Source organism: Lissotriton helveticus, chromosome 9 (assembly GCF_964261635.1).
Source record: "Lissotriton helveticus chromosome 9, aLisHel1.1, whole genome shotgun sequence".
Lineage (NCBI taxonomy): Eukaryota > Metazoa > Chordata > Amphibia > Caudata > Salamandridae > Lissotriton > Lissotriton helveticus.
In genome coordinates, this window is record NC_136070.1 from 810,990,339 (window position 1) to 811,007,544 (window position 17,206).

Genomic DNA, 17,206 nt, shown 5'->3' on the forward strand with positions numbered 1-17,206 from the left:
GCAGGCTGGGGGCGCAACCCACGTTACCTTCCCTGGAATCGGAACCGGGGAAGATAACGTGAGGTTGAACGGCGCAGAATCGGATCCAGGCCTAAATCCTCGAGGGCCCTGCGGAGCGAAGGCCAGAGCCGCCAGCATCAAAGGCCTAGAGCCCCCAGCACACTGGAAGAGTCGGGCTGCCAAAAGATAGAGTGGAGGGCTTCGTAAAATGCACGGATCTGAGCAGGGGACACTCCGGCTCCCAGAAAGGGAGGGAAGCACAGAGCCGTTCCAGCAGGCTCCGAGGGCGCCGCCGAACGACGACCCTCCGTGTCTCGTCGGCCGACTGACAAGGAGAAGGCAGAGCGCTTCGCTGCTTCGCCTTCTTCTTGTGCTTCGACTTACCCAATGACAAAGACTTTGATGACGAAAGGTGATGGTGGCTTCGCGACCGGGCCCACGGCATTTCCCTCTTCCGGGACCTTGAACAGCGTGGAGCCGACTGCCGGGCCTCCAAAACCTTTCGGGACCACTCCTGCAAAGACTTAGGGTTCAGGGCCTGGCAGTCGGAGCACGACTTCGGGTCGTGGTCGTGCTACAGACATCAAAGGCACACGAGGTGCGGATCAGTGACTAACATCAGCTAGTGACAGGAGTCACAAGGCTTGAAACTGGGTCAACGCCTTGACATCCCTCCAGCACCGGGAGTCGTAAGACTTCAAAAAAGATGTCGACAAAAAGTCAAAAAAGTTTTGTCAAAAAATGACTAAGGGTACTGCTCTCTCCGGATCTGCACTGGCTGGCGCGGAAAAAGAAAGAACTGACATCAGCGCGCAGGGACGGCGTCTAAGTAGATACTGTGACGTCATCCTGGCGATCACGAAGCTGATGACAAATGCGGAGTTGACTGACACCCCCTACCGATGTGCAGGGGTACTGCTGAGAAAAAACTTCTCCGGATCCAGTCTGACGCCTGGGGGTAATTCTAAGGTAAGGAATCTATAACTAATAGTCTCATTCAGATATAGGTATCCAGTTAGGGTTCCTGACTGACGTATATGGGTCTTGTTCCAATGGTCTACATTCTAGGCTCGGCTGACTGTACAATGGCATGTGCTGGACATTTTTCTGCAGCTAATTGTACAAAGCCTGGGACAAAGGGAAGAGTAGGTCTTGGTAAGGCCCTGCGTTGCAATGTCTCCATGATAACGGAAACAGCCATTGGTGGAGCTTTCATTTGTATGTTGAGGTTTGTAACCCCTATTATTATGTCACACTGAAAGGTTAATATATCAGCCAACTGAGATGTTCTGACTAGTGATGCAGCGGGAGAAGTCGGTGTGTAAGAGATAAAGGAGTCTGTATAATGAAACCTTGTAGTTGTGGTAGAGAAAGATGAAGATTGTCTCCACTTGCATTTGCCTGCCAGGAGTATGATTAGGTCATTCTTGTAAAGCTGGTATTTTTACACAAGATCTAGAAGGTTCAGGTGACGTGGATGTAGCTACGGGGATCATAAGAGAGACTTATGTTACAGGACACTGACATCAGAGGAGCTAGAGACACAGTAGACCTTGAAGATGCTCTAGCGGATCCTGAACTGAACCCTCAGCTTGAATTATTTATCTTGCAGCCGGCAAAGCGTCAGTTTTCTCCAAAGTAATAGCTGGAGAGAGAGAATAAACAGAGACCAATGGCATTCTCAATGGCTATCTCCTCAATGATGATTTTCTTGACAGTGATTTCTGCGTTAGTTTGAATCCGAATTTCATCGACGTAGAGAGACAAGACGTCATAGGTCGGGACTTTGAGGCTGGAGTCAAAGTCATAGGGGTCAGCAGCAAGCATGATGATGCCTATGGTCTGCCATTCAGAGAGTCTTTATTGGTGGATATGATGTTTTTCTTCACCTCCTTTCTGTAGATCTCCCCTAGGGGACTCTTTTCTGTTCACTCTTTTCTATGAGTGAACAGTTTCAGAAGAGGTAGCCCCCTTCTCTGTTTTCTGTTTCTTGCTCTATTCTTCCCCTTAAAGAACTTCGGGCTTCCCTCTAACTCTTACTCTCTCCGAGGGCATGTTTTGTCATTTTCTGATAAAATTCACAGTCTTTTACTGTGTGTGAGGGTGGAAGACACCAGACAGACTGCACGAGGATCTTATGGAGACTTTTTTCTACCACAAGGACATTTCATGAAAAGAGATGCCATTTTCAGTTAAACTATTCCTCAGAGATGGCAAGCATTGGTGAAAAAAAGGCAGCTCAAGTTAGAAGGTGCCAAAAACTTAATGTCGGTAGATGTGTGCTGTTAACATATTGGAGGTGGTGCCACCAGACTATTTCACAATGAGGCGTCTACCTCACGCTTAAGATTGACCGTCATATATAAAAGACGCGTACTTGAGTCCTGGCAGAAGTATTCTATGTCTATGACTATCAGTGAGGATCTTACGATGCAGAACAAAGAGTTATGGGTATGGTCCATTAATAAAACCTTCAACATATAATGCCCAATGGGTGTACAGTAAAGGCATAATAAACTATAGGTCTACTGTTATTGAGAATTTGTGGAATTCCTGACAAAAGCTAGCAAATAAAGCTTTACATTTCACATAGTGAGTGTTTATATACAAATCAGCGCGTCTAAAATAACTGTTGTGTAATACTCAGAAACAAATGACAATTAATTAAATAAAGTAAATCTTTCTTGCCGCAGAACATTCCACTTACAGAGTACATGGCTTTCTCCTCCTCAAGAGCTTTTGCATGTTTAATAGCTTCTGCCTCCTCTTTGTCTTTCCTAAGCATCCTGACAAACAAAATTAAAACATACAAGGTTAATAGATGAAAATGTAAACAAGAGTGTAATAGTTTGATAGGCCATGGATTAAACTTCTATACATAAATTTAATTGGACACACTCAGATTCTAAACACCACTACAGTGTGTAGAAAAGTAAAACAAATCAAAACAGTTAAGTAATGTTGCACCCAGCAAGAAGCAATTTTTAAGTCTTGCTCAGCAACTAAATATGGAGACACTACAAGCCTCTAACAATTAAGCATCCTGGGGTCTCCTGTATTTCATGTAATGCTATACCCTCAGCCTCACTTACTCTGTCCTTGCTTTTTGCAAAGTACGAAGTACCGTTAAATGATTTTGCAATTTGTCTGAGCTTTTCTGTTTCGTCCAGGCAGTGTCTTAGAGCTCTTTTTACATCGAGTGTGTAAAGAGATCTTTCTGCCGGAAAAGAGAGATCATGAACAAAGGTTGAAAGTATAATACATTGATGTGTAAAGAGTACATTTACAATACTTTGGCATGAAAAAGATGTGCGAGTTCTAAAGGGCATCCTTTTTGCAGTCCACCATGGAAAACCACATAAGGCTCTTTCATACACAGATCTTGAAGCTAACTCGCCCTTGGGGCACTAGTATTAGCTGCACTGACGGTATGATCCAAAGAAAAAATTCAAACAAGCATTGGTAAAGCTAATAGGTCTTGCCTATTTGAGAGCTATTGGCTTTGCCAATATCTTTTAGCCAAGTTGTACAGCAGAGTGGCTGCTGTTCAGCTTGACTAAGTTAGTGGTGTGGAGTAGAGTGGTGTGGAGTCGAGTGGCGTGGATTCGAGTGGCGTGGATTCGAGTGGCGTGGATTCGAGTGGCGTGGATTCGAGTGGCACGGAGTCGAGTGGCACGGAGTCGAGTGGTGCGGCACAAAGTGGCGCAGAATAGAGCGGCGTGGTGCAGAATAGAGTGGCCTAGAGTAGAGAGGAGGGGCCTAGAGTAGAGGGGCACAGAGGGGAGAGGAGGAGCATAGCTTATAGAGTAGACTGGCATGGAGTGTTGTAGACTGGAACGGCAAAACGTGGAGTATTGTAAAATGGCATAGAGTAGTAAAGTTGTGGGTATAAGTACTAAAGCGTCACTAGAAACGCCAGATAGGGTGAAAGCAACACATAAGAAACCGTGTGGCAGTGTTAAAAGTAGAGAGTGCTGGGACGAGGCAGAGACGCGGCTCGAGTAAACACGAGAACATATCCAGTTCCCCTAAGGAGAGTACGAACGTTATGCCCGTCCAATGAGAGTTTTTAAACGTGTATAAGACACTTAGCAAACCTGTCTAATACAGCATAAGCATATAAAAAGCGAGTTTGACAGAAGTATCCCTGCTCAGATAATAGAGACAAGTCTCCGAGGGGTTCCTGAGACGTAACAGTGAAGACGTCTAGAATAACCTCACGGATGCCTATAATTGGACCTCCCTCAACATAGAAGGGAGAAGGTGCTTGCCACCACTTTGTCCAGTAAGAAACCCCGATGAAAGAAGTCCTGAAGAAGGTGCTACTATATCAATTGTGCTGCACCGAAACGCGTCGACGCAAATTTTTTTTAAATACTGAGAATCCAACTAGGGCCCAGTGAACAACTGATGTACAGGACTTACTGTTACTGTTGGTCCCATTGATGATATAGTCTGGAAAGCCTTTGGATCCAACGATAAACAGTGGCAAATAGATTCGGTAGCCACAACTAAACTAGGGGGTACACATTATTAGGTCTAATTCTATACGAGTTGTATATATATGTTCTTATGTGTTTTGCATTATATTTTTTAATTTTTGAATTTTTGAAAAATCTTTTGACTGTGATGATAATATTGTGATCTAATGTCTGTTCATCGGTGTTTTTTACAACAGAAATGTGCTGAAATTTTTGAAATTTTTAAATGTGATATCGATGTATTGATATATTTTTGTACATGTTTTTTTTAAAATATAGATTGTAAACGATCCAATCTGGTTGTGGAAATTGAAATAATTTTTTAAGCACGGCCCTTCGGCCACACAGACTCTAATTATGTATGCATGAAGTGGTGTGAAAGCAGAAACGAGCATCCCCCAGGGATTTCCTTTTGACTTTCAGTGTTAAAAGTAGGACAGTACAATTCATGTACGGGAATAATACCGAAACTTAAAAAGATGAGGAAGAACACGTGCTTGCACCTGGGAGGATACACAAAAAAGGAAGGGATGCCTATAGAAACTATAAACAACAGAAGGTACCAGAGGGTCTCAAAGGGTGTGCCCACAAAGAATAGAGAGCCAACCAATCCCTACAAGCCAAAGTGATGCGTCACAGAAAATTCTCACCAAGGTGAGGAAAATACCCATCAGTCACCATACGGATCCGCCCTTCATCATTTGGGATTTTATCCGTACCACCCGTCTGAGAAGCTCGGTGTCACACTAAGAGGTCAACCCGGTGGTAAGGGGGTTCCTCAAAAGCTAAAGGCAGTGACAGTGTGGTAGACCACTAGGTGTTTTATAAGTTGCCCCAGATATGGGACTGGGGTGTGCAGTGCTAGAAAGAGTGAGAGGGTGAAAAAAACCAATAAGAAGTGAATTTAAAATTGGTTTGAAAAGGCACTTAACAAAGAGTTTATTCGGTGTGTGCCTAACATACCAAAAGTATAAAAACAATACAACCTAAGGCTGTCTCATAATGTAGACTGCTCCAGGTAAGGAAAGGTCAACTAGTTTCTGCAATACTGGGACTGTTATTCCCTTGCATTCATCAGGACCAATAAACAATTAAAAACTACTGCACCATGTGAATTTAAATAAAGTGAAGGGTGACACCGGGATAACAAAACAAGTGCATAAAGTCACCTGAATGCTCCAGATGCCCTTACAGTCTGTGCATATCACTGAGGAAAAAGAGAAGGGTTAGGTATAGCTATCATCATCAAATGGGCTGACCAAAAAGTCCATTTAATATGGATCAAACATTACATCACACGCACAGTGTTGACATGTATGCACTTAATACTACTATGGCCTGATTTATAAGTTATTTGGAAAGACAATTTCGTAAGCCAAATATCTCCCAGTCCTTACCTCGATCTGTAAGGTAGACTGGCCTCACCCCACCTGGCAGCGGCTCAGGGGACAATGAAGCACCGCTCTAGAAAACATGTCAAAAACACGTAAACAACACAAGCACACAACAAGGGACTGAGCACTTCCTCTTATCAGTAGCCGACGAAATATGGTGTCGGTATCTTTCAAAATAAATGTTTTGGTACCCGGCAATCACAGAGCCAGGACTCAATTTAAAGCCAGCTGCCGTTTGTTAGAAAAGCGCAGCATGGCACGAGTAAGAGCAGTCAGCACAGAGCCTGGACTCTGTTTAAAATTAGATACCGTTTGTTTGAAAGAGCGTAGCATGGCACGAAGAACAGCAAAAGGCTTCTCCTACCTCTCCGTCGGTACTCCGGGCCGGCGTCCTGGCCGACTGGGGAGGTAACGAGAGACGAAGTAGCGGTTGTTTATAAGCCGCGCTGCTATTGGTAGCCAGGTCACGTGGGGCGACTAACAGACCTGTAGGATTGGTGTAAAGTTAGGCGAGGCTGTGTTCTCATAGGCTGTTGCACTATAGACCATCAGAGGTCATTGGCCGGTATGGCGTTAGGTGGTCATGGAACGCGGGTCTAGTGGCAAATGTAAACACAACACGAGTAAAATACAGGGGGGAGAGAACAACCGGGTAATTACACGGGTGTAATCTTGTATATATTAAAAACGGAAAAAATAGTAATAACTGGCTTTCAGTTGCTGTCGCCCGATCAAGCGTTCAAAAGAAAGCTTGACTCTCGGGTCACTGGGGCTGAAAAATAGCCGCGCAGTGCAGCTAACGGTGCATGCCTATTACCTAACGCTGTAATGCAGAGAGAGATAACCCATGCACGACTTACCAAAAAACTCGCTGGGATAAATATAGTGTGTTCATATTTATCGGGACAAAGTCCTGGGTAGGGTCACAATGTGATAGGATGGACAAACTCAGCTGGGCGCTGTTACTCCGCCCTACTAGCGACCGTCAAAGATGCCTCCCACAGGTGGAATACCCTGACAGGAGGCCTGATATGGTATATGATAAATATAGTGTGTTCATATTTACCGGGACAAAGTCCTGGGTATGGTCATAATGTGATCAGGATGGACAAACTCAGCTGGGCGCTGTTACTCCGCCCTACTAGCGACCTTCAAAGATGCCTCCCTCAGGTGGAATACCCTGACAGGAGGCCTGATATGGTGGGGCCCTACACTGTTGTTGTAGGCGGAATCACAAAACAGACCAGGGAATATCATCGTTCAGGCCCCCTCTGTGTGTCTTCAATTTAAGCACCCATCTTTGTTCTTTTTTCAGCAGGTACCTAGTCACATCGGCTGTGTGTTTCGGGATAAATGGTTGCTCCAAAACAGTCCAGTGGAAATCAGTGGCTAGGTGTTTGGCTTCAAGGAAGTGAGCAGTTAACTTGGTGGCTTGTCTGGCACACCTGATGGTGCTCTTGTGCTCAGATATCCGTATGCGGATCTTCCGGGTAGTCATGCCCACATATTTATAGCCACAGGGGCAGGTAATCAGATAGATCACGTGATCACTGTTACAATTAGTGAATTTTATTTGTTTCCACGGTCTAGCCGTGCCGATGTCTATCTCCAGTGATTTCTTTGTTTGTGCACAGGCCTGACAATTGCCACAGGGATGGTGTCCCTGGACAGGAGGAAGGTTCCATAGTGAACCTATCGCCCTAGGCGGTTCTTCACGTGGCCTAGTGTGCACCAGTCTATCTCTTAGATTCGGGCCCCTCTTAAATGACACCAAAGGACGAGAGAGTGTTAGGCGTCCAGAATTTAATATAGACCAGTGTTTCTTGACCATTCTTTGAATGCTGTTTGAAAGACTCCCAAAAGTCTGGACAAAAGTGAGGCGTTCTAAATCAGGCTTAGGAGGTCTGGGTTCTAACAAAGCCTCACGATTGTTATTCATTGCCCTCTTCATGGACCTTTGGACAAGTTTAGGGGGGTATTTACGTGCCACCAGTTGCATACTTAGATCCTTCGAATGTTTTTTGAAGGCTGTTGTCGTAGAACAGTTCCTCTGAACCCGTAAAAATTGACTAAAGGGTAAGCTCTCTTTCAATGCTCTTGGATGGTTGCTATCAAATAGCAGCAGAGAGTTCCTTGCAGTGGGCTTCCTGTAGAGCTCTGATCGTAAGCCTGCCGGGCCAGCAGTAATCAATAGATCTAGGAAAGCTAATTGGTGGTAACCAATTTCAATGGTGAACTTGAGATGGTTATTTCTCCTGTTCAGCCACCCCAAAAATTCAAGGCAACTTGCGCTTGACCCTCTCCACACCACAAAAATGTCATCGATATACCTTTTCCAGGTCATAAGGTTATCGACGAAAGGGTTCTCATTATTCAATACATAATTCTGTTCAAACGAATGAACGTATAGGTTAGCCAAGCTGGGGGCGTAAACGCTCCCCATGCTGGTCCCCGATGTTTGTAGGTAAACCTGTTCTTCGAATTGAAAGAAGTTTTGTTTCATGGCCATGGTGGCACAAGCCATTATAAATCGGACGGGAGTGATGCTGTCTAGTTCCCTGGACTCCAAAAGTTGGTACACTACGTCCAATGTCTCATCCTGGGGGATGGAGGTGTAGAGTGCCTCTACATCAAAAGACACTAAGAGGTCCCTCTCTGTATCGAATTCGATGTTGGGTAGCAATCTCAACAAATCAGTGGTGTCCTTGAGATAAGTGGGCATTTCTTGCACCATTGGTCTCAGGAAATGATCCACAAAGGTGGAGAGGGGTTCCAAGGCTGACCCTATCCCCGAAATAATCAGGCGCCCGGGGGGCGGTCGTTGCTCTTTATGAACCTTGGGTAGGGTGTAAAAGTAGGGCATCTTCGGGTGTTCCGTGCACAGGTAAAGGGCTTCGGCTGGTGTAATCCATCCCTCCGACGATGCTTCCTCAACCATGGTTTTGATATCCCGTTTCAAGTCATCCGTCGGATCATGATTCAAAGGAGTGTAAGCATGTCGAGTGTTGAGTTGCCTAAGGCACTCGGCTCGGTAGACTTCAGTGTCCAGGAGGACAATCGAGCTGCCTTTATCCGCTGGCTTTATTGTTAAGTCCAAAACATTTATTTTGAAAGATACCGACACCATATTTCGTCGGCTACTGATAAGAGGAAGTGCTCAGTCCCTTGTTGTGTGCTTGTGTTGTTTACGTGTTTTTGACATGTTTTCTAGAGCGGTGCTTCATTGTCCCCTGAGCCGCTGCCAGGTGGGGTGAGGCCAGTCTACCTTACAGATCGAGGTAAGGACTGGGAGATATTTGGCTTACGAAATTGTCTTTCCAAATAACTTATAAATCAGGCCATAGTAGTATTAAGTGCCTACATGTCAACACTGTGCGTGTGATGTAATGTTTGATCCATATTAAATGGACTTTTTGGTCAGCCCATTTGATGATGATAGCTATACCTAACCCTTCTCTTTTTCCTCAGTGATATGCACAGACTGTAAGGGCATCTGGAGCATTCAGGTGACTTTATGCACTTGTTTTGTTATCCCGGTGTCACCCTTCACTTTATTTAAATTCACATGGTGCAGTAGTTTTTAATTGTTTATTGGTCCTGATGAATGCAAGGGAATAACAGTCCCAGTATTGCAGAAACTAGTTGACCTTTCCTTACCTGGAGCAGTCTACATTATGAGACAGCCTTAGGTTGTATTGTTTTTATACTTTTGGTATGTTAGGCACACACCGAATAAACTCTTTGTTAAGTGCCTTTTCAAACCAATTTTAAATTCACTTCTTATTGGTTTTTTTCACCCTCTCACTCTTTCTAGCACTGCACACCCCAGTCCCATATCTGGGGCCACTTATAAAACACCTAGTGGTCTACCACACGGTCACTGCCTTTAGCTTTTGAGGAACCCCCTTACCACCGGGTTGACCTCTTAGTGTGACACCGAGCTTCTCAGACGGGTGGTACGGATAAAATCCCAAATGATGAAGGGCGGATCCGTATGGTGACTGATGGGTATTTTCCTCACCTTGGTGAGAATTTTCTGTGACGCATCACTTTGGCTTGTAGGGATTGGTTGGCTCTCTATTCTTTGTGGGCACACCCTTTGAGACCCTCTGGTACCTTCTGTTGTTTATATGCCTTTTGGGGACTGTATCCAGAGCGTGGTCTGTAAACTTCCCCCAGGTCCCCTCCTACCGTAGTGTTTTTGTTGCCTATAGAAACTATACATTCAAAAGATTACAAATGAGAGTGGCAATGTAAACAACTAATGGGATGCTGTGGGCAAGCTGTAAACCCACTGAACTGTAAACAATACACCTCGCAGCACAGTACATGTGCATGCACTCTTTAGGCGAGACCTAAAAAGAGACTTAGGGCAGCTAACAGCTGTGTGCTCCTCTGAGGCCTGCAGAACAGTGTAGGGTTGGTCTGAATCAATATTTAGCTCACTGGATAGAGTATACATGGCAACCACAGTAAATCTCATGACCTGGAATAATAGAGGTGCTGAATAATCTCAAAAACGTAGGCTGCTCCAGGGATATTTGAACAGGCATGATGTTTTCATAGCCCTCTTGCAAGACACAGACCTGTTATACTAATCCTGGTAGAATCAAGAGAAAATGGGGAGATCATTGCTGTTATACATCTATTAGCTCCTTTTCCTGTGTGCTGGCATTCTTGATCACTAGAACCGTTGATTATGAATATAAATAGGAGCATAGTGATCCGGAAGGTAGATGATTCATAGTAGATGGGACATGGATGGGCCATTCTATCGTTACCATACATGTGTATGGCCCTAATACGGACAACCTGGACAGTTTTATTGCAATTACTGCAGTTTGCTGTCAGAATGAAGACGGTAGGAATTTCAATGGTGTTACTGATGAGCTGCAGGATAGATCTAATGCAAAAACAACAGTTCATGGAAAGAATGCAGAACAATGTCATACATTCACCCCAGTACAGAGATCTAGGCCTAAATCCATCGTTTTTTGCTCACCATGCCATTCTAGTGTCCATGTCCATCAACTGTTGTTTTTGTATTTGTCACTCCGAGTGGGACGGGTATGCTCAGACGCAAGTCCTGTGCTCTAAATGTAAAATACATACATACATACTGGAATCCAGCTATCCTGGCTGAAAGCCCGAAACCGGTCCTAGGATGCTTGTTTCCAGCCCAGGTAGGATTTGGCTAGGCAGTTCGGGCTGGACTGTTCCCATGGGGCACAGGGTCAAGACTGATTTGCATATGGCTGGGTTCAAACTGGAATGGCATGGTGAGCAAAAAAACTATGGATTTAGGCCCAGATCTCTGTACTGGGTTGAACGTATGACATTGTTCTGCATTCTGTCCATCAACTGTTATTTTTGCATTTGTCACCCCGAGTGGGACGGGTATGCTCAGACGTGAGACCCGTGTTCTCCATGCCACTGGAATCAAGCTATCCTGGCTGAAGAGGGCTGAAAGTCCGAAACCGGTCCTAGGATGCTTGTTTCCAGTCAAGGGAGGTCCTGGCTTGGCAGATTGGGCTAGACTGTCCCCATGGGGCACAGGGTCAAGACTGATTTGCATATGACAGGGTTCAAACTGAAATGGCATGGTGAGCAAAAAAACGAAGGATTTAGGCCCAGATCTCTGTACTGGGGTGAATGTATGACATTGATCTGCATTCTGTCCATCAACTGTTGTTTTTGCAAGATAGATCTAAGCATGTGCAATCCCCTCCTAGGTTATGACAGAGCTTTATGGTATGGAATGGAGCTCCCTGATTTACACAACACATGGAGAACTAAATATGGGACTAAGCAGGCTTATTCCTATTATTCCACTGTAGGTGACTCGCACTCCAGGACTGACTTATGATGAAGCTCCTTAGAGGTACTACAGTGGGTTAACTGAGCAGAAATATCTCCCCAGAACCTTGTCGGATCACTCACTAGTATCATTGCACTGCAATATGAAGGGCATTTCATGGGCAAGGCAATCTAGGGTACTGTGAGCGACAGCTTTTAAGCAGAACTATCCATTGCAATCCTTGAGTATTTCTAATTGAACACAGGTCTGTGGGCTCAGACACTATGCTATAGAAAGCTGTGGTGCATGGTCTATGTATCTCCAAACAGTCAGGCACCCTAAAGCGATCAGATCACAACTCCACACGTTCGAAGTTAAGCTAAAAAACTTAGAGGATGCTACTGCAGGGCTTACTGTATATCACTTTGCTGACATCTAGTGCAACAGTAGACAGAGAGGTCAATATTCTAGTTGGAGTATGGCTCACCAGTATGGCTGAAAGGATTGACCCAGGAGAACTCTGGCATGGCTTCTGAGGGCCAGCATGAAATATAACACTACAACCAGTATCAGATGCAAATGTAGAGCTCAGATTGACAACAGTTGAAATTGCTTTGGTTTTTACTTAATACTGTTCTAACCTATATACCCTCCAAAGAATAGTTCACAGAATCACAGATCTCTGAATATTTCCATGACATAGCACTGGCATAGCTCGAACCACAAGACAGGCTGCCTTTAAATGAATCTATATCATTGGAAGCGACCTCTAGGGCTAATAAGGGTTTAGCCACTAGCAAGCCTCTGGGTCAGATGGGCTCAAGGCAAAATTGTATAAGGCTTTCAGTCAGACTCTCTCACCCACACCTGTTTGAGATATATAATGAGGCGCCAATAAATAATTGCTTACCGCCTTCTCAGAGGGAAACTATAATTATTCTCTTAACCTGACAAAAATCCTTAGTCTAATAAGTCTTACACCCTCCATCCCTCTAACATTTACAGTAAAATAAAGGCTAACGTTATTGCTTATCAAATCACATGAGTAATCAAAGCCCTGGTCTTGCCAAATCAGACTGGTTTTATACCGACCAGATGTACTGCACATAATGTCCATCTAATATTTGCTCTGAAGCATCAAGTTCAACTAGACCCACCTGTAGGAGGCACATTTTTGGATGCAGAGAAGGCATTGGGCTTGGCTCAGTGGCCTTTTTCACATGCTGTGCCACAAACACTGTAGTTGGGGGCTAATATACTATGCATGATCTCCGTATTATATACATCACCAAAAACTTGAATTCTGATTAATAAAACACTTTTAGCACCACCAACGTTCAAAAAGGTTTTTTTTTTTTTTTTTTAACTTTTTCCAAAACATTTTGGAAGTTCCTAATTACTAAGGCCCATTCACGCCTGTGGCACATTATGTGTGACAAAAAGCTTGATAGATTGTTAGGTATGATTGAGAGCCAAGTGACTGGTGTGAGAGGCAGATGATTACTGCTTTAATCACTGACTCACTCAGCTTTTTGATCAAATCATGCCAATAAACGGTAAGGTAACAAGAGGCGACAACCCTCAACTGTCTGGTCCTCACTTCTCTTTCAAAGTGAAAAATAAGCCTGCAAAAAACTGGAGATGAAATCGAGGAAACACTATCTTCCTTAAGATAAGCTGATGTATATATAGCGCTGCTTTGAAAGATTTTGGAAGGAGATTAAAAAAAACTGAAGCTGAAAAACTTCACTTGATTAAGAACTCAATCAGAAAACGCAGCCAAGGAAACTAGTCAGCAAAATATTCCTACTTTAAATGCCTTAGTTGACAAGCTAACGATACATTTTCAAAAGAAGGTTGAGACTAACCATGCCACTTTTTCTAAGGGGGATGTCACCCCGCAGATTCCTTAGCCCCACCGTTAATCACTCAGGAGGGAGAGGTGCTAAGTGCCTTCAGCCGCTATTCGTTCGCATAATCAGAACCTGCCATTTTGAATGCCCGCTATGGGGCTCCTTTAGACTCTTGCCCTCCATGGATACTACAAAAAAGGCTGCTCCACGCAAATATATAAACTAATTATTTAATCAATCGCTACAACTAGCTGCTGTTCCTTGCTGCTAGAAAAAAAGCATAATTGCTCCCACTGGTAAAAAAAAAAAAGAAATCAAATCCTCTTTTTAGAATGGTCGGTGCCATTTAGCACTGCATCCCATAGCATTTTATTAGAACGTATTAATGCTATTGGGTTTAGGGACAGAGCTAACTTATGGATAATTTATTTTCTCTCAGATAAAGGACAAGCTGTACGCCTAAACCCTTTTACCTCCAGTTTCAATGATTAAGAAACGCTATCCCACAGGGCTCGATGGCAAGCCCCACATTATTTAATATTAACATGGCTTTACTGGCTCAGGTGGTTGAGTCATGGGGCTTTAACCCCTTCACTGCGGCGGCTATTCCGCCGCAGTGCTAAGGGGGCGGGGCGGCCGCGAGGCGGCCGCATGCTGGTGACGGAACCGCTCAGTCACCAGCCGCGGTTGAGCTGTGCTGATGACGGAGCGGTTCCGTCATGGCCCCGCCCGCTCAATAGAACGCCCAGTGCAGGCGCGGCGGCAGGGCCATGACGGAACCGCTCCGTCATCAGCACAGCGCCACCGCAGCTGATGACGGAGCGGTTCCGTCATCAGCATGTAAAGGGTTAGGAGAATATCTTATGTCGATGACACCCGATTATTACTATCTTTCCAGCATGCAGATAGTGTATTGGAGGAATGCTTTCAGGGGTGAATTAACATTGCAGCAATGTGGATGCGGCTGAGCTGCGTAAAACTCAAGCCTGTATAAGCTAATGGGGTAACCTAGTTACGTGCAGAACCTGGGGATTAGTACATTAAGGGAACAGCGGTTCTGCCACCTAATCGCTTCAAAAAGCACGAAATCTTTTATACAATTTGGTCCCTCCAGTAAGATGAGACAAACATTCAATGCAAACTGTATAACCAAACGATGTCCAAACACAGAAAAGAAAAGGAAAGCTCATGTACTTCTGAGTAAATACATGATTGTATAATCAATTGATGTAAATTGTGCAATCAAAAAGTTTTAAGTAAAACAAATATATACGCACACAGATGTGCAATTATACCTAAATTGGTGACGTGAAGTGAACAAAAACAAATATATTTACATATCACATTATATACATGACAAAATCAACAAATTCAAGACACATTTAAACAGCGTGAAATAATTTTGAAATAGGATTCAACCCAACTAGCAATTCATCTATTTATTCACAATTGTTTTGGGTGATCATTAACACGCCATAATAAGCATTGACGTTTCGACCCCTGGAAGCTATTGCGATTATGTAATCGTCTATAGGGGGTCTTCGTCAGGACTGAATAATGAATCTGTGTGTGGCCTTCAAAAATGTCCCACCATGGTACCAGATAATAGCACGGCAGCTTGTGTAGGTTGACCTGATTCAAACGTAGCTTATCATTGCAGTCAGTTCGATTAGTCGGTGGCACAGCGTACCTGGTACTCTCTGGCGTCTAACGCTCGGGGTTTCCAGTGATAAATCACTTGTACCCTCAGGGAAAGCTGGTCGGGCCTTCCAGCTTCCAAGAAAACTTCGTAATGACACTCGAGGCTAATTAATTGCCTTTGAGTAATCTCTGGCCTTGCATACATCAAACTGGAAACCAGGAAAGCTCAAGCCTGGCAAATCTAAAGCTTTGGTCATCCCACTCCATTTGACCTTGGCTGTATCTGCAGCAAATTCTCAGCAACCCTGCCTTGCCGGCTTATCGGCCAGAAATCTTAAAGTAAAATTTGGTACTAAACTCTGCTTTAAAACCGGATATTTCCACATCCTTCTACTAAAGTCGTTGCTAAAGACTTAAAATGTCTACCAATGAACACCAGAAAGCTTATTGGGAAGGCATAGGTGACTTCCTGACTTGACTATTCCAATACCCTCTTTTTGGGACTCCCTGCAAAACTAAACAAACCAGATAGTACAAAATGCTAATATTCAGATTAACCTGAGTACCGCAAAGAGACACCTTTTTAGATGTGGAATTAAACAACTTCACTGTTTGCTGGTGAATAAGAGGGTCATCTTTACAGCCCTGTTGATCATGTCCAGAGTCAGACGTAAAGAGGGACCGTTTTTAATTCAACAAAGATTTTGAAAGTATGTTCCAAATAGAGATCTGCGCTCAATCAGGGTCTTCTGGCCATTCCAAGAATAAAGCTGGTCAGGAGTGGGGTGTGCTTTTTCAAATCTGGATGCCAAACTTTGGAAAATTTACCCCTGGAGCTTAGGAAGTATAATTCTGAGCTCCAGTTTAAAAAAGATTGGAAGGCAGGACAAGGTGATGGTTTAGATGATTCCTACAGACGAGCACCAGGGCGCTTCGTGGAAGCAGCTGTTCGCCTGATGGGAGAAGTGTGAACTCAACTTCCAAGGAAACCTAGAGTATAAAAACCAATGGATTGATTTTACTAAAAAGAATACATTTATTTTGATTATTCAACATTTGGAATCTCAGGAGGACAATTTACATTCAAAATTAGAGCGGTGGTCCCAAATGACGCAATAGCACAGCAAAAGTGAAGTAGTGAGTAAGACGTGCGATAGGGCTATACAATACATACATAAATCGTGACTGTGGAGGAAGCACAGTTGTTTGATCTAAAGTCTAACAGAGTTGCAGGCTCCTGAATTTCATAAATAGTACAGCACACTATTATTGTGTCAACGTTTCTACCCCTTGAGGTTATTTGTGCAGGGTAATCATCAGGACGAAGAATGGGAAACACCCATTACAAGTACTAATGCAGAAAATGACAAACAGTACATTCAGAAGTGGATCCACCAATCGTCTGTCTTGAAATCTAGAATAAATTAGAGCCTCCTATGGTTATGGGAGTATTTAGTAGGAAAGGGGTCCAAACAACGTCCATGGACTGCAACGTGATTGTTAGTCTCGCAGGACACTTCCTGAGGGTATGCATAAAAAATTCAATCGCAAGCTGCCGGGAGGGGAGGTGTTTGCAGACATTTCCGTCTGTATTCTCCAGGGATAACCCAATTACAGTGAATTACAGTTGAATGCAGGGTCAAATGCATTTGGTTGCGTTACAGGTAAGTTAACAGTTTAAAATTACTTTTCAGTTTCAGCGGGTCTTGAGAAGCAGTTTCCCTGCTTGCAGGGGTCCCCCTGTGCTTCCAGCATTACCCTGGTGGGAACTCCGTCCCACGGCGCAGAATTTCGACCGTCACCTCCCCCCAGAGATGCAACCTTCATCTTCGCAGAGCCGTGTTAGACCCTGGTGGGACTGCAAGTCCCAGGGTGCCCTGCGACCTCTTCCAGCTGCCTCAGGTGTGGGGGAGGAGCTAACACTCGCTCAAAAGCACTGCTGCCTTTCCCACGGCGCGGGCCGGGCCTAGGGCGTGCCCGTCCTGCCCGTCATTGACAGGAAGAGGCAGGGCCGGGCCACCCCCTTTGATTCCAACTACC

General features: G+C 44.4%; 1 protein-coding gene across 20 annotated transcripts in view; it reads right to left on the minus strand.

Annotated features, from left to right (window-relative positions):
• CLASRP (CLK4 associating serine/arginine rich protein) overlaps positions 1–17,206 on the minus strand; it is a 739,455-nt gene that overhangs the window by 460,935 nt on the left and 261,314 nt on the right. For all 20 annotated transcript variants that reach the window (XM_078660953.1, XM_078660959.1, XM_078660947.1 and 17 more), the window contains one exon: positions 2,708–2,786. In XM_078660953.1, coding sequence (XP_078517079.1) covers positions 2,708–2,786 — 79 coding nt within the window. The remainder of the gene's footprint in view (positions 1–2,707; positions 2,787–17,206) is intronic.